The sequence below is a fragment of the Aythya ferina genome (assembly GCF_964211825.1).
Source record: "Aythya ferina genome assembly, chromosome: 2".
NCBI lineage: Eukaryota > Metazoa > Chordata > Aves > Anseriformes > Anatidae > Aythya > Aythya ferina.
In genome coordinates this window covers 6,071,573-6,096,277 of record NC_140297.1, presented here as the reverse complement: position 1 = coordinate 6,096,277, position 24,705 = coordinate 6,071,573, and the positions used below count along the sequence as shown (strand labels likewise).

At 37.1% G+C, this 24,705-nt stretch overlaps 1 protein-coding gene across 1 annotated transcript in view; it reads right to left on the bottom strand.

The window, feature by feature from the left end:
* Positions 1 to 24,705, bottom strand: part of LOC311431662 (sodium channel protein type 5 subunit alpha-like) — a gene marked incomplete at its 3' end in the record, with an annotated part of 42,592 nt that overhangs the window by 5,792 nt on the left and 12,095 nt on the right. Inside the window, exons 5-23 of the mRNA XM_084509441.1 lie at positions 24,046 to 24,174; positions 23,201 to 23,292; positions 22,123 to 22,344; positions 19,759 to 19,816; positions 18,960 to 19,101; positions 18,283 to 18,480; positions 17,155 to 17,334; positions 15,546 to 15,675; positions 13,312 to 13,550; positions 12,777 to 12,977; positions 11,382 to 11,735; positions 9,184 to 9,618; positions 8,082 to 8,228; positions 6,779 to 6,899; positions 4,153 to 4,307; positions 3,366 to 3,539; positions 3,025 to 3,132; positions 1,078 to 1,356; positions 348 to 401 (exon numbers count right to left, since the gene is read on the bottom strand). Of these exons, the coding sequence (XP_084365567.1) occupies positions 348 to 401; positions 1,078 to 1,356; positions 3,025 to 3,132; positions 3,366 to 3,539; positions 4,153 to 4,307; positions 6,779 to 6,899; positions 8,082 to 8,228; positions 9,184 to 9,618; positions 11,382 to 11,735; positions 12,777 to 12,977; positions 13,312 to 13,550; positions 15,546 to 15,675; positions 17,155 to 17,334; positions 18,283 to 18,480; positions 18,960 to 19,101; positions 19,759 to 19,816; positions 22,123 to 22,344; positions 23,201 to 23,292; positions 24,046 to 24,174 (3,418 nt within the window). The remainder of the gene's footprint in view (positions 1 to 347; positions 402 to 1,077; positions 1,357 to 3,024; positions 3,133 to 3,365; positions 3,540 to 4,152; positions 4,308 to 6,778; positions 6,900 to 8,081; positions 8,229 to 9,183; positions 9,619 to 11,381; positions 11,736 to 12,776; positions 12,978 to 13,311; positions 13,551 to 15,545; positions 15,676 to 17,154; positions 17,335 to 18,282; positions 18,481 to 18,959; positions 19,102 to 19,758; positions 19,817 to 22,122; positions 22,345 to 23,200; positions 23,293 to 24,045; positions 24,175 to 24,705) is intronic.

Here is a 24,705-nt window from a genome sequence, read left to right as displayed (position 1 = left end):
AGAGCCAGTGAGCTGAAATGCTCCCTAGATCTCTCTGAGCACACTGACTGGATCTCCATTAAGCTCGGGGGGAACTTGGAGGTGAACTCACACGGACACCTTACATTATAGATAACTGCAATTAGGTGTATGAATCTGGAGTTGAATCCCTCTTCCCATTATAACAAATTAGCATTAAGCTACTGTGAGTCATTCACAGATAAAATGTTTACATCAGTTGATGAAAGGAATTACTGGAAAGCTTTAGCACAGACAAACAGCAGGCATCAAAGTGTAAAATCACCATGGTGTTGCAGAAACACATAGAGGTGCTTAACAGAAAATTAAGTTTGTAAGTGGCAACTGACCTCTCGTGAATCTACTGCTGCATACATGATGTCCATCCAACCTTTAAATGTTGCCTAGAATGAGAGATAATAGCAAATGTGTTGAACTTTTAGGGTAAAAGTCTTCATTGCATTTTCAATATCCAAATGACACCAACTGAGGAAAGAGACTCTGCTGTTGTCATAAACACATAACACCAAACTGACTTCAGGTAAACTCACTACTGCTATATGTGACATCCTCAACCCATACAGGATTAGAAAGCTTGTCATGATGGGACAGACCATGCTGTTTTATGATCCTGTCAGGGCAAACCTTCACTACCATAGTTTACTAAAGGCCTTACAACCCTCATGGCTGAGCACATCTGTACTGAGGCAGATTAGGTTATTATTCACTCCAGACTTCCTTCTGTAGTTGACTCCAGCTCTCAGGCTCACAGACCTGGTTTATTTTCCAAGGTTAAACTGGAGGCTGGAACTGTACTTATCCATCTCATGCTTACTTTATCACATAGAAAAGCACCTATACACTTAGAAAAGGTGGGGTCCAGTTTGTCCATATATAACACTACCTCCCCTTTTCCATTTGCATGTGCTAACAGCACTGGTTTTTGAACAACCAGCTATGAGGAAAGAGCAGGCTGTGTTAGATCTCTGCTTTCCATCATCCACCAAGATGAGTTAGGAGTTGGCAGGAGGTTGAGTTCATCTGACATGTCATTGGCAAGTGAAGGTAAGCAGCACTTACCACCTGAAGAAGAGCCAGGTAGCCAGAGCCAACATTATCAAAGTTGACTTTAACATTGACCCAGAATATTTTTCCTGTGTTATTATACGTGGTGCAGTCTGTTAAGTCATTGATTGAATCATTCAATACTGAATTTTCTTCTGTCATATTGACACATTTCCCAAACTTCCCAGCAAACAGGTTCACCCCCATGATGCTAAAGATGAGCCAGAAGATGAGGCAGACAAGCAGAACGTTCATGATGGAAGGGATGGCTCCTATGAGGGCATTGACCACCACCTTGGATGAAATGGCAGAGCAAGAATACATATAGTTAAACAAAGATGATGTGAAAAAACGAGCAGCCAATTAGTCATCTCAGCAAACAGAAATCTAACATTTTCCATGTAAATATTGGTCACAGCTGACATCACAGCTGACATGGTACCTTGAACAAAGACTCATAGCTGCGTAGTATCTCTTAGGCCTCAATGGAAGAGTTCAAATGATTTAGTTTGCTGTGAGCCACCACCACATATGTGAGTCCATCCTCTTTTGGTGACTTTTCCTTGGTTTTGGTGTGTTTTGTTTTGTTTTTAACTTTTACAATGTAAGATTTATGAATGATTCCCCAATAATCACTAATGCAAAGGACTGTATTTTTAAGACTGTGGAAGGTAGTTTGTTTAAAAAGCAGTAAAACTCTCCATTAGCATTTTGTTAGGTCTTTTTAGTGGGTTACCACTGTATTTGGGGTCCATAACCATGAGCTAAGGACCCAATTTATGGTAGGTGCTGTAGGATCACAGAATATGTCCATGTAAGTTTTAAATTCATACCAAGACATAACAAATTGCTTCATAAAACAGGGCAGTGTAAGGAAACAATGACCATGCATCTGAGTTTCACAAGCAGTGAACTTAGTCAGGTAACAAAGAACTTGATGAAGAAACAGAAACATGAAAAAGCACTCTGAAGCTTTTTGGAAAAGCTTCAGAGTGTCGCAAAGCATTCTGTGTCGCAAGCATTCTGCATAGCATGACAGAAAGTATAATGATACCTGGTTCAAAATTTACTTCAGACATGGAAATTTTGGTGCTACATTGCACCAAAATGCATCAATTTCTTGACAATATTGCAATTGTTGAGCTTTCAATTTCACTTCCGAAAGATGTCCAAAGGCAATCTATATCTCGGCTGCATTGAGGCTGCATTCCCATGTAAATGTATGATAGTGATACCACAAGCACATACATCACCGGTGGTCACGGACCAGAGTATATTGCATAGACCAGACTCCTGCCCAAACACAGTAGTGGTTATCACTGCTGTTTCACATTATGGTGTGCAGAACTTTTGCATATGACTGAGGGAGACTTCTCTGTATTTGTGCAAGGGTACGTTTCTAATCAAAGTCACATCCAACAGCTTCACATTGTTCCAGCTGCTCCTTTGATGGAAGAAGACAGCAAATATTCTAAAGACAAACACTCCCACTTTTTGTAAGAATAATTATATTTGGAACAATGATTTGAGCAGAGTATGTTTTAACAGTCTGAATCTTTTGTAAATCAGTCCAATAAAAACTTGCAGAATGGAAAAGATCCTTTCCTCTAAATCAGTTTTCCATGAGCATTTAAGAATGAAAACTGTGCTCACAGTTCTTATTCTCTTTTATTTTGGGTTATCTCAGGAAGACAGGAAGATGGGAATGACTGAGCAGCAAAGAAACAAAGTTCTGCCTAGCCTCATTTTGGTTTCAGCAACATTTGGGATCAATCACTTGAACAAAACCTGTAAGGAGCAGCCAAGTATAGAGGAGCACAGAAAAGGTGCCCTTTAAAAACTCATTTTTATAAATCCTAAACTTAACTTGGCACAAAAATATGAACCTCATAAATGCACAGTGTTATGATTCCATTACATGCTTATTAGTGCTGTCAGGCATTAATTTGTATTCAGTCTTACCCTCATCCCCTCAAATCTTGACAATGCTCTTAAGGGTCTCAGAGCTCGGAGAGTCCTAAGAGATTTTACAGCATCAAGTGAGCTACCTAAGAGATTTATTAAAGAGACCTGAAAGGAGAGATAAAATAAAGTATTAGCAACCTTTGGTGTCTGCTTTTTTTATTCCTTTTTTAAAGAAAATTAAAAAAAAAAAAAATCAGTGCCCAGAGTGCAATATCGTGAAGCCATCATTACTGGAGGTGAAAGCATCTTTCTTAATTTCACATCCAGAAAAGAATCCGTGATTCTGCTGCTAAGTCCTGCATCAGGACCTGCGTAGAAATGGTGAAGGCAGAACTCACATCTACTATAAGGAAGTCAAGCCAGCACCAGGCATTGGTGAAATACTTCTTGAAGCCATAAGCCACCCATTTCAGGAGCATCTCCAGAACAAAGATGAAGGTGAACATTTTGTCAAGAAATGACAACATATCTTTTATGTGTTTTCTCTTATATATATGTATGTCTTCAAATGCCTGAAATCAAAATATACAAATAAATTTTAAAAGTCAGAGACAGGCTTTAGAAAATTAAAGTCTACAATCAATAAGACCCCTTCATCATTCAATATTTAATCTTTTACTCAAGAGTATGTCAGTTGATAAGCTGCTAATTCTTTCTGTCCCTTCTCTTTCTTTTCTCTCTATATTGTACACCTCTGTGGACACATACAGAACATGCACACTGGGATCCTAGGAAGAAAGTATATTTTTAGGAATTAATTTCAAGAGCTTTATGCTTTCAGGAGAACTAAAGTACTAAATGTCATTTACTTATTTTAATGATATATAAAAAACTTTGTATTTCACAATTGTGAAAGTCAGAAAAATCCAGTATGCAACCAGAATGGGAACAGCTTCTAAGATCTGCATATTTTTAGCATTGCTCTCTCTCTGATTTGTAATAGTATGAATAATAAATTTGCAATTACTACAACAGCAAATAAATGACTGCTCTGAGAAATCCCTTCCTTTCTCTCCTGATGAGTTCAAAGATATACCCCATGTTTTCTGCTGAAAGCAACTTGTCTGGGTGCAATTAAAGCTAAAAATGCTCCTAAAGAAATACATGAAATTGTGCTACACGAACCAAGGATCCACTGCTCAGAAGAATCATGAATATGATAAACGATTCAAACCAGGAATGTTCAACAATTTGGTAGCAGGTTTTTCTCAGATTCCACCATGTTTGTCCTCCAAAGTTTAGGGCACTACCCTTATAACAACGAAAGTATCGACCACAACCTGAAAGTGAGAGACAGCAATGAATGTATGTAGCGAAAATGAATGCAGATGAAAGGCTTCTCAGAAAGCGTCTGGAGCAAGGGAAAATCCAGGGTCAATGTAAATACCCCACCTTAGGCTGCTTTTCACATTTTGCCATGAGAAAAAAGTAAGGAAAGATAACTTCGTTTTCCTCTTAACTGCTATTTATTTCTGGTATACCTGAACAAAAAAGCTAAGAGACAAAGAAGATGCACAGTTATCTTTAGTACTGTGGCATCATATCATCTTTCAAATACTGTTCATTCATTTGAATATATGGAGTAACACAGTTTTCATCATATTACCTGTAAAAATATATCATATTCTAGCTGGCATATAGGCTCTATAAAAAGAAATGTTTATTTTCAAGCTCACCAGATTACTTGTGTGGTTATTAATACTTCTTGCAGAAAGAAAGGTGTTAAATGCTGGGTTTGGATGCTTATTCATTTTGCCAAGGATAGTTTCACTTTGGCTAAAATTTTCCTTGCTGTGTGCTCTAGAATAATTAATTTTTTCATTATTATGAAAAATTTTAGAGAGCTTCTGTCGTTTCCAAGCATGAAAATCATGTACATCTGTATCTCATATTTGTATCTCATACAGATATGATATTATATAATAATATATAACTCATATATACAATAGTATATAAATTGTGCAAAAAAAACTTGATGATACTTCCTTTAATAATCTGTTACTCCAGTGATGTGGATCTGAGATTTGAGATTAGGCAGGGAATGGCACTTGCTCTAGATAGAGACATTTCTGTGTATAAATTTGTGTTAGGTACAAATTTGCTACACCTTCAGTGGCAGTCTTAACAGTTTTGCCACAGCAAGCACACACCAGTCTGAGACTACAGAAACAAGCAAGATGACAACAAGATGTTTCACAGTTCTTCTTTGGAGCATGGAAAGAAAAATCTTTATTTCTTTTGTTCAAACAGTTGCATTGACAAACAATACCATTTATAAAGTAGTTTTGGAAAGAAAATCCTGAATATCAGAAATCTGACATTAGTTTTATTAAAAACAATATGCAAACTGCAATGCATATACAGTGAATCTCTCAGGATTTATGATGTGTAGTGATGTATAGCATATAATAATAATAACATATTTTAACTACACGGGGAGTACTTAGCATTCAGGTGCAAAAACCTCTCTAACTTCAAATAGTTTCAATGTGCTTCACTGTTATTGATTTAATCCCAAAATTGTGCATTAGAAGTTTCATTGACCCAAAAAGGTCACAGGAAAAGAAAAAAAAAAAAAAGCCAGCTCTGCAGAACAAGTCAATGAGGGTATGGGAGTAATTACAGTCAGATTTGATTTATCTGTATTCTCATCAGATAAAATATCCAGGAAATCATGCTTGAGTGGGAAGGTGGTGAAAAGAGGAAGGCTCTGCCTTTGGGAGCAGGGAAGAAAGCAAGCCCAGAGTGCTGTGGGAGCTGCTGCTAGACTGCACATATGCAAGGCTGGAAAAGTCCCTCCTGATTGTTTTGTGATATAAGGAAGCTTGAAAGGATAGAAAACAATTAAATCAAGGAGAATTTAGATGAATGTATGGAAATGGTGGTCAGACAGGCTGATTGGGCAAGCAAAGGGCAAAGTAGAAAGTTGGAGCACTGGCAACAAATGAGCCCACAGCTGACTTTATAAAGTGTTTTTGTTTTGTTTTGTTTTGTTTTGTTTTGTTTTGTTTTGTTTTGTTTAAGTTTATTCTCCCCCATCTAATACTGAGAAGACAGTGATTAACCCTGGCTGTCAGTAGTGATAGCTATTGAGAGAAATCTTGAGAGTTTTATCTTTTCTTCTTATGAAAACCACATGCTGTTGTTTCATCTTCGTATGGGAAGATTTCACAAAAGGAGTGAACGCAACCTGCAAGGACAGCTTGTAAAGCTAGATGTTGTACAAAGACTTGATAAGGAATTCCCACGTTATTGTCCTATAGAAACTGACCTTAAACCTAACAGATTCTCTCTGCTTGTTGCACTCTTTATTTTTAGTTATTTTTCATGAATCACTGTTCAAGGAAGAAACATCTATCCAGTTGCAAGGCGTTAACATATCTGTGTGCCAAATGCCTTATCCCAGTGCCCATTGTCAGCTGAGATCTGATCCCCTAAAGTGACTTTGATTCTGTTCAGTAGGGTGGAATTTACCTTGCCTTACTATAATTATCTCCTCTTTTGGGGTCTGGTCTTTGCCACTGCCCAGGTTCCAGTTAGAAACATTCCCCTTGGTTTTTAAGAAGAAGGGGGGGGGTATTTTTCAGGTGCCACAATCTCTCCGTTCACTAGAGAGAACAATGATTAAGCCATTAGTTGACAACTAAAATTAAATGAAATTAATCTCACCCTCTCAGCTCAGCATTGCTAGAGAAACAGGTTTATTTTTTATATTTCTCACTTTCCAGCCATGTAACCAGGAGAACCTTACCTTCTGGAAAACACTTTTCTGGAGTCTTCATGTCTTCAGCAAACTCTGGAATCTGCCTCAAAAGATCTTCAGGATTTGTTAGATCCACTGTACTGCCTTCAGAGGAGCTGGCACTGTCAATCTACCAAGAAAAATAAGATCGGCTGTTGATTCTTCCTACTTTCAGTTCCAAATGAATAAATTCATCCATGAGCAAATAAAATTTTAAATCAAAACTTGAGTACATGCTAATATTTCAAGTAGGGTTAGTAACAGAATGGACTTTGTGACTTTAAAAGCATATGAGCTTTGAAGTAACAATAGGTGCATTTGGCCAGGAGCCAAAGTCATACACTTACAGTATCTACCTGCATGAACCAGCTTTAACTGTTTAATAAACTCATAAATTAAAGAGATTTTAACTTGCTTACAAGTGCACATAGATCTCAAAGAGGGATAAGCTTTAGCTGGGTAAAACCCAGAAAAATAGGAAAATGCATTAAACAGGAGAAATAGATAAATATAACCTTCTGTCAGAAACTGAACACCTATGAGAGTATTAATGAATTAAAAATTGGAATCACATAGCATATTCTTCAGTTCCAAAGCTTTTCTCTGTCCCCTCACACAATATAAAATGAATGATGAGTCATCCGTTTGGTACCAATGACTTACTCTGTGTTGTGTTTTTTTTTTTTTTTTTATTATTATTATTTTTTGTTTGTCTATTGCCGGAGCAGACAGTATTTTTTTGAATGTTTACTTTATTCAAAACTCATCTTAATTTATTTATGAATAACTACTGACTTCAATTTCATAATGAACAACTCATTTCAAGCATTACATTTCTTGAAATTGAGATATTTAGGACAAAGACCAACTTGCTGGAATTTCCTACTTTTACTTGCAAATATCTCTGTCCTTTTATGACACTCACACATACACTTTTATTTTATTTCCCCTCTACCTTCCACTTTTTTTTTTTTTTTTTTTTTTTTTTTCTATTTCAAGAAATGGGAAGTCACAGAAAATTTTATAAATTATTTATTTGAATCAAATTATTTTCTAGTTTTTCCATTTCTAAAATCTTTATCTTTCCTATACCTACATTTTTCTTAAAATCAATATGTAGAAACCCAGCATGGGTTCATTTTCATTCACAGAATTCTGGCTCCATCATTAACCAGCCAGACTGGCTACTGCAAGCTCAGTGCCACTGCCGCCACTGAAATCCACTCCAGCAAATCTTTGAGCAGAAATGTAGCCAAGCCTGACCAGTATTGGAAAGTCAATGTCATATAAAATCTCTCTCTATATATATTACCTCTTTTTGCTCTGGTGATGATGGTTCAGCCTTCCTATCTTTTCCTAGGTAAAGCACACTGAATTCTTCAGAGGAAAGTCCTGACCCCTTGCTCCAGCTTCCTGAATTTTTCCCTCTTTCTCCCCTTTGCCTCAGATGATTTTCCTCCTGAAAATAATCTGTGGGTTAGCGAGGTTTTCTTTTTCTTTTTGAGGAGCAGGTAAATTGGAAGGGAGAGAAAGATAAGATGTACACTTCATTTAAAGAGGATTTCTCTGGTCAAAAGTCATAAGATATGATCTTTTTGAGTCTGTGATTTTACCTAAGGATAGAGATGGGGAATTTTTTTCTTCATGGCCATGCAGCAAACTAAGGAATTAATAATTCAGTGAAATAGTCAAAAGCTGCACCCAGAGACCATGGAAGTGACTGCAGAAGGATTGAGATGGAAACTTCAGGTGGGAAACATTGACACAAGAAATGGGATATTTTATGGTTAAATCAGAACTGAAAAATAAAATCAGAAAAACAAACAAACAGGATAGTATATGCTATCATGGAAGCAACATGAACTCAATGGAGATAGCCTATACTTAATACTTCTACCTTGCTCTAATAATTCTTATATGCTATAGGCAGCAAGGATGAAAAATAAAGAATGGCATAGGGCTGTAAGTCTGAATATTATGAATCCACGATAGCGTCCTCTGGGTATTTTTGCTTTGTCATCCAGAAAATAGCAAAATAATTTGCATCATTTATTTCATGTTTAACATACAAAATTCCAGGGACACAAAGGATTACCACTATTTCCCATGGACAACCCAAGAATTCTGTACTTATCCATGCATAACACAGCATGTCAACCAGGAGTTCCTGCAGTGAAGCCAGAAGTTTATGGTCTTTCTTTTAGGACCATGATTATTTATTTTAAAAGGCTCCAAGTGATCAAGTTACCCTCATTCAAAACATTCTTATTTGTTTCTAACTCAAAGTTTGGTAACTCTTTGGAAACGGATCAATGTATGCCACCCTGTTCTGCTAGAGACAGTCTTCCACCATACATGCATCCTTCAATATATATGCACCTTAGTATGCCAAAATAAACAAAGAAATGTATTACCTGCTTACTGTGTTCTATGTCTGTAAATGTGCTCAGTTTATCATCATCTTCAAAACCATCACTTGTATTCTCTGCCTCAGCAATAGGGACACAAACAAATACATTGGGATTGGTAATAAAATCTTCAAGCCCTGCACAGTATTCCCAATTTTTTTCACCCCATTCATTGTTGTAATTCTCTTTACAATTTTTTCTTTCTTTTCCCAGACCAAGTGGGTTCTGGGCTGTCAATTTGTTTTTCCTTCTGTGTGCTTTCTTTAGATGCCTGAGCTTTCCACAGCAGGTGTCCCACGTAACACTTTTCACCAAGTGAAATCCCTTATTAATCCGAGCAAAGGCAATTCGAAGATTGTTCATCTCTCCATCGTCTTCTGCTGTCTGGAGACAGTCAGTACTGAAGGAATTCAGCAGCAGTGCAATGAAAAGGTTGAGGACCTGAAAGTCATTGAAATAATGATAAAATAAAAAGCCTGGAGAATAGCATAAAGAAGTCTAAATTGTAATGTTGAAGAAGACAGATGCTATCAAAGCTCAGTCTTACTGAGCAAACTGAAAGAAAGCAAAAATGAAATGGCTATGACTGATCACTTTACAATTGATTAAGTAAATTTCTCTTTCAGAAAGCTTAATATTCTCATGTCCATCTTCCCCTAAAAGTTGTTTAAAATGGCACCTAATTATTTGGCCAAAACAACTTTTCAAAGGTTATAGTAGTAAAAAGACTACAGTCATGGCCAGTCAGCTTAATAACAATTCCCTTTTCAAACTAGAATTAAATCAGGTCTCTGTGGACACTTTTCTAAAATTAAATGTAAACTCAGATTTGGGCACAGCTATTCTGTTAAATGTTGCAAAAATCAGAATTGAGAGTAAATCAAAGTGCGATTTTCAGATTTTCTCCCTGTTTTTGAGAACATTTTAGAAGAAATAAATTCAAATACCTTTTTTTTTTTTTTTAAGGAATGAGAGAATAAAACAGGTGTTTTTTTTTTTTTTTTTTTTTTTGTTGTTGTTGTTGTTGTTGTTAGCTTGGTTGGTTAGTTGTCTTTTTTTTTTTTTTTTTTTTTCTCCCAGAATTTGCCTTCTGATGCCATTTGGGATGAGATTTATGCTGCTCAATTTTTGTCATATCAGAAGTGTTCAAATAGCACCACCCTGAGTCATCCAGGAACCTCCACAGTCAGCAGAGAATATTAGACCTCCAGAGACCAATTCACTCCATCTGTCTTAGTTATTCAACTTAGGTTATAATAAATTTCACTCTTGGATATCTCACTGTTATCTTTCATAAAAAGAAAACATAAACAAGGAGCATAGGCCACTTAATTTTTTGACAGTTAACATTATGTTATATGAATATCACTCACAGCATTTCATCACCAAAATGAATCATCAAGGCATAAAACAGGCAGGACTTTAAACCTGGGGATTTGGGATTCAGCTACAGAACAGATATTTCCTGTAAAGCACTACCTGAAGTTAATTCTTTACAGCAGTTTCTTAAATTAAGTGAAGATGGGTATATTAATAATAGGAAGAATGACATGAGAAACAAAACTAAAAAATATTTTTATGATTTGGGCAGTAAGAAGGGACTGAAGGAGCCTGGGAAGGAAGCTTTCTCCCTAAACCCCAGCATGGGTGTATGAGGCTGTGCATAGCATGGATCAAGAGCATGGATCCACAGCAGGATCTTCATGGAAGTGATTGGCATAAGCTGTAGCTCTTGCATGTAAATAGACATTCAGAGGATTCATTTATACAGATGATTAAAGAAAATTCTGATTTTATTGACAGCGAATCCGAGAAAAATTAAAAAAAAAAAAAAAAAAAACACAAAAACACAACACAACAACAACAGCAAAGACAGATTTTAATTTACAGAGAGACATAAGCATTTAGCTCTGTTAATTCATGCAGGTAAGCCATAATACTTGCTGATTATTTACATCCAAATCCCAAGAAGAGAAGTTGTTTCCTGTTTCAAGTTGCACATGGAAAGGTCAAATGATATTATGTGCAAAAAATGCTAAATATGAAAATATGGATAGCAACTCAATGCCAAAAGGTAGAAGAGGTTTGAGACACTATAGCAGACACAGGTAACTCTTCTACATGTGTTTTGGGGACTAGTTTTTATCAGTAAAATTGACTCTACCATTGATGGGATAAAGAGAATAAAATACTGGAAAACTCACCACTAAATTTCCTATCACCATGACCAGCAGAAAGACAAGAAGGCACAGTGGTTTTTCAGCTACCACCATGCAGTCCCACATGGTTTCAATCCATTCTCCACACAGAATTCGGAAAATGACGAGGAACGAATGGAAAAAGTCCATCATGTGCCAGCGTGGTTTGCCACTTTTGTTTATTTTAAATTTGTTTTCTCTATAGTTTGACCCAAAAAGCTGCACGCCTACTATAGCAAAAATAAAAACTATGATTGCCAGGACAAGGGTCAGGTTACTCAGTGCGCCCAGAGAGTTGCCAATGATTTTAATAAGAGTGTTTAAAGTTGGCCAGGACTTTGCCAGTTTGAAGACCCTCAGCTGTGTAAAAACATAAAAAGTTGTGTTAGACATCAGCAAAGATAACCCACCTTTGCACTGTTCAGGCCTGCAAAACTATTCTACAAGTGTTCTGAGCTCTTCCATTAATATAATGTTTATGGCACTGTGACACTAACACTAAAAAAAAAAAAAAAAAAGCATTTACAGATTTTTATTTTTTCTTTAATCTGGGTAACATTACAGAGATAAACTGGATTACCCAGTACTTTAAAGAACTGGGTATTCCAATTCCCTAATAAGGCCTTGGCCCACATAGGCAGTTTCTTACTTGAAATCTTGAAATGTAATCTCCCTGATGAAGGTTATGGTATCCAATTTACACGAAACAGAAATGACCAAAGCTAAGAGACCCGTTCCCGTCTTACAAGAAAATGCGTCTTTCTTTCTGTAACACAACCCCAATCAGTCCATACTTTCCTCAGGGCAGTGGTCACAGCACCAAGCCTGCTGGAGTTCAAGAAGCATTTGGACAATACTCTCAGACACAGGGTCTGATTTTCTGGGCAGTCTTTTGGGGACACAGGAATTGGACTCAATGATCCTTGTGGGTCCCTTCCAGATTGGGATATTCTATGATCTATGAATAATCTCTGCTGCAGTTGTGATGGAATGAATTAAAGAAATTGACATGATAAGCTCTCCCTATTTTTCTTCATAGTATGTGATGTGAATACCTTACCTAAAAATAGACATGAACTGATCATATTTTTTTTTCTAAATTTGTACTCTGACACTTTTTCCTAAGACTACTTATGCTAGTGTTTCATTTTCAGCTCCTGTTTTGTAACATCTCTACTCTGAAATATTTTTTTCTCTGAATACTTCTTACTATATTGAAAGGAAATATAAATGTCATTAAACTTCAACTCTAATATCACAAGTTTGACAATATGTTTCTTATTGCCACTGCTGAGAAAATAAAATAAATAATTTCCTGTATTCTAACTGCAGACAACAGAAGTATTCTTTATTGTATTAATAACATAGTGCTTTATACAATGGAGTAAATGTAAGGCTTACCAATCTGAAGGATCGTAAAACTGACAGGGTTCCTCCTTTTCTTCTCTCTTTCTTGCCTCTGTGTTTGGGTAAACTCAATTCGATTAAACTCAATGTGACAATTATGCTGTCAAAAATATTCCAGGGCTGCTGAAAATAATAATAGGGATCTAGAGCAATGATTTTTAAGATCATTTCTGCAGTGAAGATTCCTGTAAAAACCTGTGACCAAGAAACAGTAGTATCAGCCTAAAAGTTGCCATGAATTTATCTTGTCTTTAGACTATGTGTCCACGAATATAGTGAACTTTCATGGACAGGCCAACAAAACCTATTTTTATGAACTTTTAATGCACTTTTTATTAAAATGAGGGGAATGTTTTCTGCTCTTTCAGGAGTGTGTTAGAAGGGCATCAATAAAATATTGGAATCGACTATATCAGAAATTTAGAGTTCCCTAATCTTTCATTTTTACAGCTATTTTTTGTGTCTCAAGTGAAAACACTCATCAATCAATCCTTGGTATAAAAGGTCAGAGAGTTGAAAATTTGCTTACCAAGTTGCCTACATTAAGCATTGATTTAAAATTATCTGACATATTATTGTGTTCCAGTGCCATGAACAAAGTGTTCATCACAATGCAAAGAGTGATGGTGAGATCAATAAAAGGATCCTTTATGAAAGCAGCTACTTTTTTCTTGATTCTCAACCAAAGTGGACAACAGTCCCAAATTAGATACTTTAAAGCAAAATCTTTCAGGCATGGTGGGCATCTCCGTTGGGATTCTTCAAGTTCTAAAAACAAAAGAAAACCCCATTTTAGTTAAATAATCATTGCTGAGGAAGGTGGTGAAATACTAACTCTAAAGAGTCAAAAGTCCAGAGAAGGAAAAAGAACCTCAAAACCCATACAGAGCCCCAAAGCTTCCCTGCACTTTCTACCACTCATATAAAACCTACACCAAATAAACACAAAGATAAAATTCAAAGAAAATCAGATTCAAAATTAATTGATGTGAAGTTACTTTAAAAGCTGTTGGATCAGGCTTTAGGCACAGACTTGTGCTAGGATCATCTGACCCCAAGCAGATGTTTAGGATGTAGTGGCCACACCTCAGTCTCTCATCCTTGGAGCTCTTGATAGGCAATATAGCAGCTAAGTCCCTTTTCACCTGATCCTTATGTAGACATCTAGGACACTGGCTGTATCACACATGACATCTCTGTCTCCTTCGACTCTTAAAATAGTTTAGAACAGCAGTGGTGGATGTTCAGGTAAGTCAAACCCAAACCACCATGTCCAAAATTTCACCTTAGGCCACTTCTGTGGGAAAGTTCATGTGTATCATTTTCCAGCTGATGCAAGCAGTGATACATCTCAATTTTCTATAAGCAAAACGTGGAATAGAAGCTGTTCTGGTAGTGTCCTTTAAAAGTTTTTGGTCAAATATAAACCTCATGGCTTTTCTTCCTTCAACATGAATATTAATGTGTGCTCAAAACCACTTTTATCCCTGTTGAAGTTCTGTGCAAATTCATTGACAAACTGGACCTCACTGATCATTCCCTTTCTGTTTGTATTTAGGTTTAAGTAATTAGTTTCTGTGGATGCCAAAATTTTTCAAAGGTCTTATGAGCTGGATCTGACTTGTAACCTTTTCTTCTTTGTACATGTCCTTACTTCCCCTCCCAGTTCAGTCGCCATTTCTTCTTCTCTGCACTCAAGTCTCCAGTTCCACCCCACGTTACTTATTCTAGTGTGATCACCCTGACTCAAACCCCTTCCAGATCTAACTTTTTTTTTTCCATTCCTCCTGATCAAATGGCTTCTTTACCCTGTGCGGATCTGGCAGAACTGGTGTTCTGATCCTAGCAAAGACAACCTCTGCTTGCTGTTCTGATGTCTATTCTCAGGTTAATCCACAGTCACTTCAAGCTATGGGGAAAAGTCTGGTTTCATCCAAGGTCACAACTGAATGGCTGCAGCACAGCCCAAATTATTGATGAATTAAACTTGAAAGCAAGGCTGCATAGGATGCATTTCAACTGAGACTATCCCAAGAGTAATTTAAAGAAATTTAAGAAAAGGGACCCCCCTGCCATAATGCTACTCCCTCCCCTCTCCCCCCCCCCCCCCCCCCCCCGCCAAATCCTACACTTGTTTTCCCAAGAACTGGTGATAGAGATACAACATGAAAATACATATTTCTTCCTCATCCTGGTCCAGAAAACAACTGAACAATTTGGACTTTATTTGTTTGTTTGTTTTGTTTTTTCCCCACACAAAGTACAACAATGAAACTATCTGGTAGCATAATAACAGTAAATGATACAACCCTTACTAACCTCAAAAAATTCACATGGAAAGGTATGTTAAGTACTCAAACCCCAGGAAATGCCACAACTAATTTTGCTTGTGTAATCCTAACATTGGATTCTGCACGTGTATGTCTCTACCAGTGATATAACAGCAGTCACAGGGTTAAGAAGAGAAGCCAGTGTCCCAGCTCTGCTCCTCACCCTCTAGAGAAATTCCTTCCACCCACCATCACTCCAAGACCCTCTCTCTTTCTGTCCTAAGAAATGAGATCTTATGATAGGCAAAGGATGTGTTCCAGCACATAAAAACTGTGTGATACTGCTTAAAAAAAAAAAAAAAAATCCAAATTATTGATGAAATTCCTACACAGCTACAAATCTATGTTAATGTTTAAGAAATGTATTGACATTTTGGTCTTTTTCCCTAGCATTACCTTATGATTGAAATAAGCATAACAAGGATCCACTTACCCTCCAAGACACTGGTAATTATGCTGACTGCACTTGCTGCCCTTTGTCTCTGAAATGCCTCATTAAAGTACTCCACTGACAGATGAGGATGCAAATGCATCATGCCGCTCTCATCATTTACAGCTGGCTGCTTAAAGAAGTAAACACGATTAGGGAGATACCACAGGAATAAAATGAAGTAGGATGCAATGATGGGTAACTATGAAAGTTAATAGGAATGATGACAAGAAGCCAGATAAATGCACCTTTCTACAAGATGTAATAGGTGTTCAGAACGAAGGTCCTACACTTCAGTAATAATGCTACAGTAAATGGATCCCCCAAGCATGTAATAGCAACAAGGCAAACACAGATCTTGGAAATAGGTGTAGGAGGGCAAACAGGCCCAGAATATATTCCAGGGACTAAAGGAAAAGGATGAGGGGTAAAGTGGTAGAAAAGCATCTCTACCCACTTGGTGGGGAAACTTAGAGGCAAAGCTTCTGTATGAAGATAGAGTGTGTAGGAAAAGAAGAAAGGTACTGCTCAAAACGATCACCCTGGATGGAGCATGGAATAAAAAAACTCTCCCAGTTCTAACGCCAGCACTAGAAGCCTACCTAAAAATCCTACCACTGACGGAGAAACCATAAAGTACATACTTAAAACAACAACTTTTACTTACCAGATCACCCTTCCCTGGGTCTTCCATTACTGGTGGAAGTGGAACCCCTTCAGTAGATGCTGGATCTAGACCGTGCACCTTGCCGTTCCCTCCTCCCATCACTGAAATCACGCCATTGCAGTCATCCGTGTTGGTCCACTTGCCTCCCTGCCCGCTGCTGGGGGTAGCAGGGTGGGAGCCATGGCTCACTTGGCTCTGCAAGCTGCAGCGTCTTCCCACCTGTGGCACTGACAGTGACCTCCCCTGGATTTCATTCTCCCCTGCACTGCGGGTCTCCACGTCACCGAAATCTGCTTTGCAGTCCACTTCTAGGGAAGGTATTTGGAAATTGAATACACTCCCATGGCTCAGCCTGCGTTTCACCTGATTTGCGTTGGGGCCGTACACCAAGCCAAGGAGAGCCTGAGAGCCCAAAGAGAGAAGTAAAGAGAGAATGGCATAATATTGTAGAGAAGGTTTGGGGAAGCGATAAAAGTTTAGAGTTTCATAACATTTTGTATCAACCATAGCAAGTATAAAACTCTTATTTAATTTAGATTATTCAGGAAGGATTTTGTTTAGGTTTTAAAAGGCAGATAATAAAATCTTGCCAGCTGTAGTAGCTATTTTTGTAAGCTTTATATTCATATTCTAAGTAAGATTTTTTTAACAGAGAAAGATGGCACTAGAGTTAAATTCTGATCATTGTTCACATTTTCTATTTTTTGAAGCTATAGAAAATGTATTTTAATGTTTATTGTAATTTCCTTTTATCCTTTGCTTATAGTATTTCCTTTTCAAATTAAATTTTAGATATGATACTTCTATATCCAGTAAGGTTGTTTATTTTAAAGGTTAAAGGGTGATCAGCATTTGTAATGGGATTTGGTTTGTACTTTCAAGCAGTTTATTTTAGTATTAAAATTAGAAAAGCTGTAAGGATCCCAGATTCAGACAATAGATTACCAACTTTCGTTGACTGTCTGTGCGCTGTAACTTGGGAAATTGTTGTTCTTCATAATCTTCTATCCCCAAGGACTTATTTCTCTTTTTCCTATTGCTTCTTTCTTTGATTTCTTTGGTAGACAAAGGAGAGGCTTCGAAGGAGCTAATTGATAGGATATCAATCCCTTTAGCAGCCAATGACTAAAATTAAAACAAAAACATGGATGGCATTTATGCTAGATATGTAGAATACATGCAGCAAGAAAACACTTCTGTGCTCCATAATATCTCATCTTAACAATCTGTATTTCACAAAAGTCAGTAAAAACCTTCCAATATGTGATAACAGTAAAAGAAAGAGAGAATTTCTGCACCATATGGAGCACTGAACAATTTACTATTTGCAGTATGTTACATGATCACATGTATTGGGCTTGCCAGGGGCAAAATAATCATATTATAGCTCCTATTCCTCCATATGGCAGAATTGCTTACAATAAAAATACTCAGTTTTAAAATAAAGCTATACAATATATCTTTTTTTCCCCAAACAAATGCTCAAGCAGTATTAAAATTCAGTCTTGTCTTTGTGTATCCTTAGGACTGTATTCACACTGTGGCTGGCTTGCCTTTCCATACCGAATTTAGGGCAATGTTTTCAAAATGCAGCAACATTTTGTTCCAGAAGCTCCTAAACTATTTAAGTTACAAATGATTTTTTTTTTCACTCAACTACGATAGGCTTTGTTTCAGACATTAATGCAATTGATGAAAAGAATTACTGTATATTTCTTGGCAATCCACAACAGTGAAGAAGAATAAAAAGAAAAAGCCATCTATAGCATCTATATGTTATTTTGGAAGCTGCTATCTGATGGAATTTTACATTTTCCAGTTTTAAAATATTACTTTTCTTTTACCAGACTTTAAATATCATTATCCACAACAAGAAATCATTGTTGGAACAATATGGGAAAAATATTCAGCTGAATAAGGAAGTGATCCTGTATCTCTACGAATCACTGCTTTCAATAACTTAATATTTGCTCCTGTTCCCACAAGTGACTATATAGCTGTATATAAGGAGAGATGCACTTTACGTGACTAATAACAGAGCGTTGAAACTAATTTTTGCAATAATTCACATACCTCCTGCTCTTTCTGCAATAACTCCATGGCTTCCCGAAATTTCCTTTCCTTTGCCTCTGTTTCAGCAATAGTGGCCTTGTTCTGGTCTTCATATGCCATTGTTACTACGGCCAGAATCAAGTTGACTAGATAAAATGAGCCCAGAAAGATGACCAGCATGAAGAAGAGTATATACACCTTCCCAGAAGTTCTGAGGGTCTGTAAGCACAACACCCCAGAGATAAAAAATACTGTATTGAATATCAAATAGGCTTTCAATGTGTCTTTAAATTCTTCAGAAGCACTCAGCTTTCTAGACATAATGCTTTAGGAAGCTTAAATATATCTTCCTTTCCTTTTCTCCACATCTTTTTCTCCCTCTTTCCATGCTATCACTTGTAAACCCATGAGGATGACTGAGGAGGCATTGTTGCATTTTTGAAGGACACTATGGAATATTTCAGTGTTTTTTCTGAAGTCTCTAATACAACAGGTTAATAGGGATATTGCTGGGAAGCACTTCAGCATCCCTTTTCACTTAAGAACCATGTCTTGCTGGAAGGGAGAAAAGAGTATGCAGGCTCAATGACTTGCAGCTACTTATTTTATTTGAGATTTCTTGTCCTCCCTAGCCGTTTTCTGCTTCAGATATTGGTCTACCTGGACAACCCGTTCTGAACAATGCACAAAGCTGGTACCTGCTGATACAGACGCTCCCAGTAGTCCTGGGTCATCAGGCGGAATAAGGAAAGAAAAGCCCAGCCAAAGGTATCAAAACTGGTGAAACCATAATCAGGATTGGGCCCAATTTTCAAGCATATGTAGTCTGGAGGACAGGTCCTAGAGGTAATAATAACTGCAGCTCAGTGGTGCAGATTCTGGAGAAAAACTTCAGTTTATGTGAGAGTTGGGATTATTATTTAGCTTTGTATTTTATTTTACTGCAAACTAGTTTTCTACTCCAGGAAGTATTTGGCTGGAAAGTGGGATGGGAAAAAGCAGCACCTACAATCCAGCAACAAAGAAAGACAGGCTAGAGAAGACCCCCAACCAAAGCCAACTCCCTCATCACCATTCCCTCACCACAAAGCAACCACCTCTCCCTCCGTGCCCAAATCTGCCCTCCAAATTCATGTTTTGTTTCCCAGTTTAACAATCCCAAGCCTTCACAGAGAGAATCATGTCTGTCTTGTGCTATAGGTGTTTTCAACTTCATGTTTTCAACTCTTGTATATCTGTGGAAAAGAGAAAGATAGCCTTTCTAGAAGGGCTTGAAGGAATTTAGACTTGAATAAGACAACTGCAGGTTCATGCTTTGTTCTTTACATGTATTAAATTATCTGATGATCCACCATATTTTATTGTTTGTGTTCCTGTTTCTGCAGTCAAGGAAACTCAGCAATCTCTGCTTTGTTTTCATCTCTTATGACTGAACAAGCAGAGAAGTGTTGAGGCAGAGAAAACTTCCAAAGAAGAAATATTCTAAGGTGAACTTACCCCGCACCAGGACCACATACCAAGATGTCCGAGGAGTCTGCCTTCTTAGCAAAATGTTCTATTAAAAAAAAAAAAGGGTAAAACCAAAGCACTTTCTAGTCTGTATCCTCTGTCCCTGGAGTGGTGATGATAACAGTGAGCTGTAAGTGTACATGCACACACATACAAGTTGCTGTGTAGTAAATACGAAAAGAGCACTAACCAACAGAGGTTTCCCAAACGCACAGCAACTGCACCATATCGCAAGACGTCCTGTCCTCATTTATACACATACTTCTGTGTATGTACAAATTTCAGAATGAAGGAAGCCCTTAAAATTGAAAGTTTTTGAAATATCACTTTGGCACCATCTACCAGAAGCAAATCGGGAATCGGAGGGTGCAGGTTTAAGTACAGCCCCAGGTTTGGTTGTTGTTAGCACACTCTCTGGCACAGTTCTGTCCAATGACAATTAGCCCTCTCCAGAACAGAGTTTGGACACTTTTGGGAGTACCATAGGTCGTTTCCAACAAGCAATAAAAACAAATCCCTGCTTTTAACAGAAAGAAAGAGTATTTGGCTATACAGATATAAACCATGACATGTAATTACTCTGCATAGCCAGAAAACTGGTCCTAACCCTGCTCAGCTGATAAACACAGATTTGTCCATCAGGACGCTGAAGCCATGATCTTTTTTACCTCTTCCCCTCTTAGCATGAGTTACTCTGATACCTGAGCTACCATCGGACTGAAAGTAATAGCTTCAATGCTAATAGCTAATTAGCACCATTAAGAGGTGGGTTTCATATCCCAGATGCAAAGCACATCTCATCTCTTCCTGGTGCTTCTCAAATCTCAGCTGTGCTCATCAGATAAGTCAGTGTGATTCAGAGCCAGCACAGGAATCCTTAATATCTGCTGTACTGTACCATGTAAACGTAACATAAAGAGATGAGTCACTATCTGGACTACTTTACACCCAAATTTTGTTCATCTCTGCTCCTGCTAACTGACAAAATATCTTATAATATTCATTGACTGAGCTTCAGAAAATTGTAGCAACATGTAGTGTCCATGCTGGAGATGGGAACTTCACACTAAGTCAGGACCAAAACAGCCTGTGGAAAATACACCCAAAAAATCACTTTAATTGAATATTGGCCTTACAAGGCTGTAAGTCATAAGTCCTGTAGGAAAGACAGCTAGATTCCACTAAACTTGGCTGGCACCTCCTATTCCTTTTGCCATCATTGCATGCAAGATGGTTGGGATGGGAACAAGACAAAGCTTGAGAAGCAACACATCTTGAATTTCTTGAGCCCTACTATCTCCAGGCCATTGCCTTTATACTGCTGCAATGTTCTGCATTTAATCGATAACAGGAAAAAAAAAAGAGATTTTTCTTGTTTCTTTAGCACAGAAAATTTATATTTCTAGCTAAATTTTGTCATGTCCACATTTCTTTTCTGTAGTACTCTAGTCTTTGGCTTTCTTTTGAAGTTTGCTTTCAGTTATGACTTTTTCTAACATTCTGTGTATGGAAATTACTTTGTTCTTATGTACTTTTTTCTTGGTAGTTACAAGAGGTTCCTGCAAAAACTATCCTCAAAAGTATTTATAAAAAAGACTTTCTCCCACTGGACTATGAGGCTATTAAGAAATCTTGTATGAACAGATCTTACACACCAAGTATATACAAACAGCAATACTGTAGGGCTTTTTTATGTATTTCAACATTTCCTCTTAGAGTATGTTTTTGTTGCTGTTCTGAATTCAGTGGTGATGAAGCTTTCTTCATATTTCTGGTGTATACATTGTCTATTTTACATTTGTTTTCTTCATGTACATTGAGGCATTTCCTTCACCACAGGACTTTTCATTTCTGAATAGCACCTTCCAGTTGCTGTTCCTCTGAGAAAGTTTTGGTGCCTTTTCAGATCTCTGCTCTACGCTTCCACCAACAGCTTCAGTCAATATATAGTTGAAAGATGTATATTATATACATCTTACAGATGAAATAAAATAATTATCACATATAAGATACACATGGTGTGAAGAAGAAAGATTTTTATTTTTAAACCAATTCCTCTGTTCAAAGCTGAAGGCTACTTAACTAGGCAGCAGAATGAAGATGCTAGAACCCTTCAGCATCTAGTAGAACCCTTCAGCATATAGTAGAAGCTGAACTTCGGGGAATTTCATCAGAGAATGAGCTAATACATGTTTCAGTTATTGTTATATCATTCTGATGCTCTGGAAGTCTGAAGAGCATTATCAGGTAGTTGCTCATCCAAATATTCAATCTCATATACAGCAGTGGTTACACACGCATGCATAGGTGTCTAGAGTGCCATATAAAACAAGAATTAAGGAGAAAAATTACCTGTATAATTATCAAACGTTTCATAGGATTCCCATGTTTGGTTTTCTATATGCTTTCTGATACTGGAATCTGTATAATTCCTCATACACTTTCGTCTCAGATTGCCCTTGAAAAGCTGGAGGCCTATGAGGGCAAAGACACTCAGGCAGAAAACGGTCAGGATCATCACATTCGTGAGTTTCTTAACAGACTGGATAAGTGCCCCTACAATGATCTTGAGTCCTAGGGAGACAGTGTGCAATGGAAAAGCATGATGAAAAACTTAGAGTATCGATTATGAGAACATTTTTTCTTCATTTGACTGACCCTACAATTTCCAGATGTTCCTTCACACCTTGTCAAGGATAAGGAACCAGGGATAGTCTAGTTATTTTTTATCCAGAAATTGATAAATTTAGTTCACATGAAATTTCCAACACTGAGAATCAATGAAGAATCTAGAAACAATAATGAACAATAATGAATATGATAAAAAAAAAAAAAAAGAAGAAGAAGAACACGGGGGCAACCCAGTGGGTTCTAAGTTTGTGTTTAGTCATGAGAAAGTAACCACTGACTTCATAACTGATAGAAAAATTGTGGAAAAAATGTTGTCCCAGAGATGATGTAAGATAATTCTGTTCAGTCACCAAAGGTGTTTCTGTTGAACCATAACACATAGATATATAATAAAAGTAAATTGAACACAAGATTGTTCTTAATGTTTGATTTATTCTGCTTAGTCCAGCTGGACTGAGACAGTATTTGTGTCCACAAATTCAGCTGCATCTGCAATCAGTGAAAGATACAGCAGGAGAAAGAAAAAGACAGATAGAAAAAGAAAGAAAGAAAGAAAGAAAGAAAGAAAGAAAGAAAGAAAGAAAGAAAGAAAGAAAGAAAGAAAGAAAGAAAGAAAGAAAGAAAGAAAGAAAGAAAGAAAGAAGAAAAGGGAAGGAAGGAAGGAAGGAAGGAAGGAAGGAAGGAAGGAAGGAAGGAAGGAAGGAAGGAAGGAAGGAAGATAAGAATAAGCCAATATTTTGACTGGAGTAAAGAATTGGTTGTAAGTAACAGAAAATATTCAGCAAATAGATTCTCTTACCTGGGACTACTGAAATGGTTTTTAAGGCTCTGAGAACCCTGAAAGTCCGAAGGACTGATACACTCCCCAGGCTACTGAATGCTCCCACATACCTGTGAAATTTTTTACAGTGTTCATTCTTAATTCTTAATCCTCTTGAGTTTATCTTTAAGCATTAAGAAACTACTTACCAAGTATTTATTTGAAGAGTCATACAATAGAAAGCCATTTCTGGATTATTAGAATTGTTTTATAAAGTAACTCTTAATTTGTGCACAGCTGATTTTGTGTCAGCACCTTAAAATATTATGTACCCAAAATATAAAAAAAAAAGTAACACTCAAAATTATTAATTTCAGGCTGAAACAGCCAGAACTGGTTTGATTCTGTCTACCATCTGTAGCAGCATCTAACCAGTATGAAATCTTTCTAATTGCTTCAAACTGAAGCTCAGACCATGAATTTAGAGGGAAAGAGAACAAATTTAATCCACTGTCCTGGTGTCAATACAAATCACCCTATTTTCAAATTTACACTTTCATTCACAGTATGAACTCACATTGGACAGCCCAGCTATTACAAATGCATGTAAAAGGGCATGCAAATTCACACAAAAATGCATGTAAAATGTATGTAAATTCATGTAAAAGGACTGCAGAGTGGTATGAGATGGGATTGAACAGTTAACTATATCTTGCTCTGCACTACTCCATTCCCTTCTTGAGTGACTAATGCATTGTTGCTATACAGAGTGATAAAACAAGTACAAGAGTCAACATCCTAGATGGTTTCAGATACACAGCAACAAAAACTTCAAATACAGAGAACATGTTCGAGTAATCCATATTTTATTTGTTCTCACTTACGCCATAACAATCACACTGAAATCCAACCAATTCCAGGGATCTCGAAGGAAAGTGAATTCATTTAGGCAGAATCCTCTTGCCAATATTTTTATCAATGATTCAAAAGTGTAAATGCCAGTGAAAGTAAATCTAAGGAGGGGAGAAAAGTGCCAAAGTAAACAGCAACATTAGGAAGTAATGGAAAAGGGTAAAAGACACAGTAAGACCATTTCCTGTCTAGACCAGTGAACCAAGCCAACACTGCAGAGAAGTGATGGAAAGAATCCTATTGATTTCAGTCTTTCCTGTGACTATCTGACTTGTATGTAGTTTGAAACAGTAGTTGACATGGCTATTAACATGAATGCCTGTGACATGTTTTTTGGCATTCAGCAATTTTTTTCAAACTCTTTTATGTGAGTCCCCAGAATTTGAGAAATACAAAAGTTCTAGCTAATTGCTAAAATAAGCATTAAAACTGATATCTTCCTCTGGTTTCATGTGGGCAAGAAAACTTATGATATTCTGTGTATTATTTACTTTGGGCACACTGCATCCATTTCGTGCAAATGTTTAAAATGCTTGAAAAATACAAGAGTACAGGATTTTCAATTTAAGATGGCAATTATTCTTATTAATGGAAAATTATCAGTAAAAGCTCTTCTGAACTTATTGAGTGCA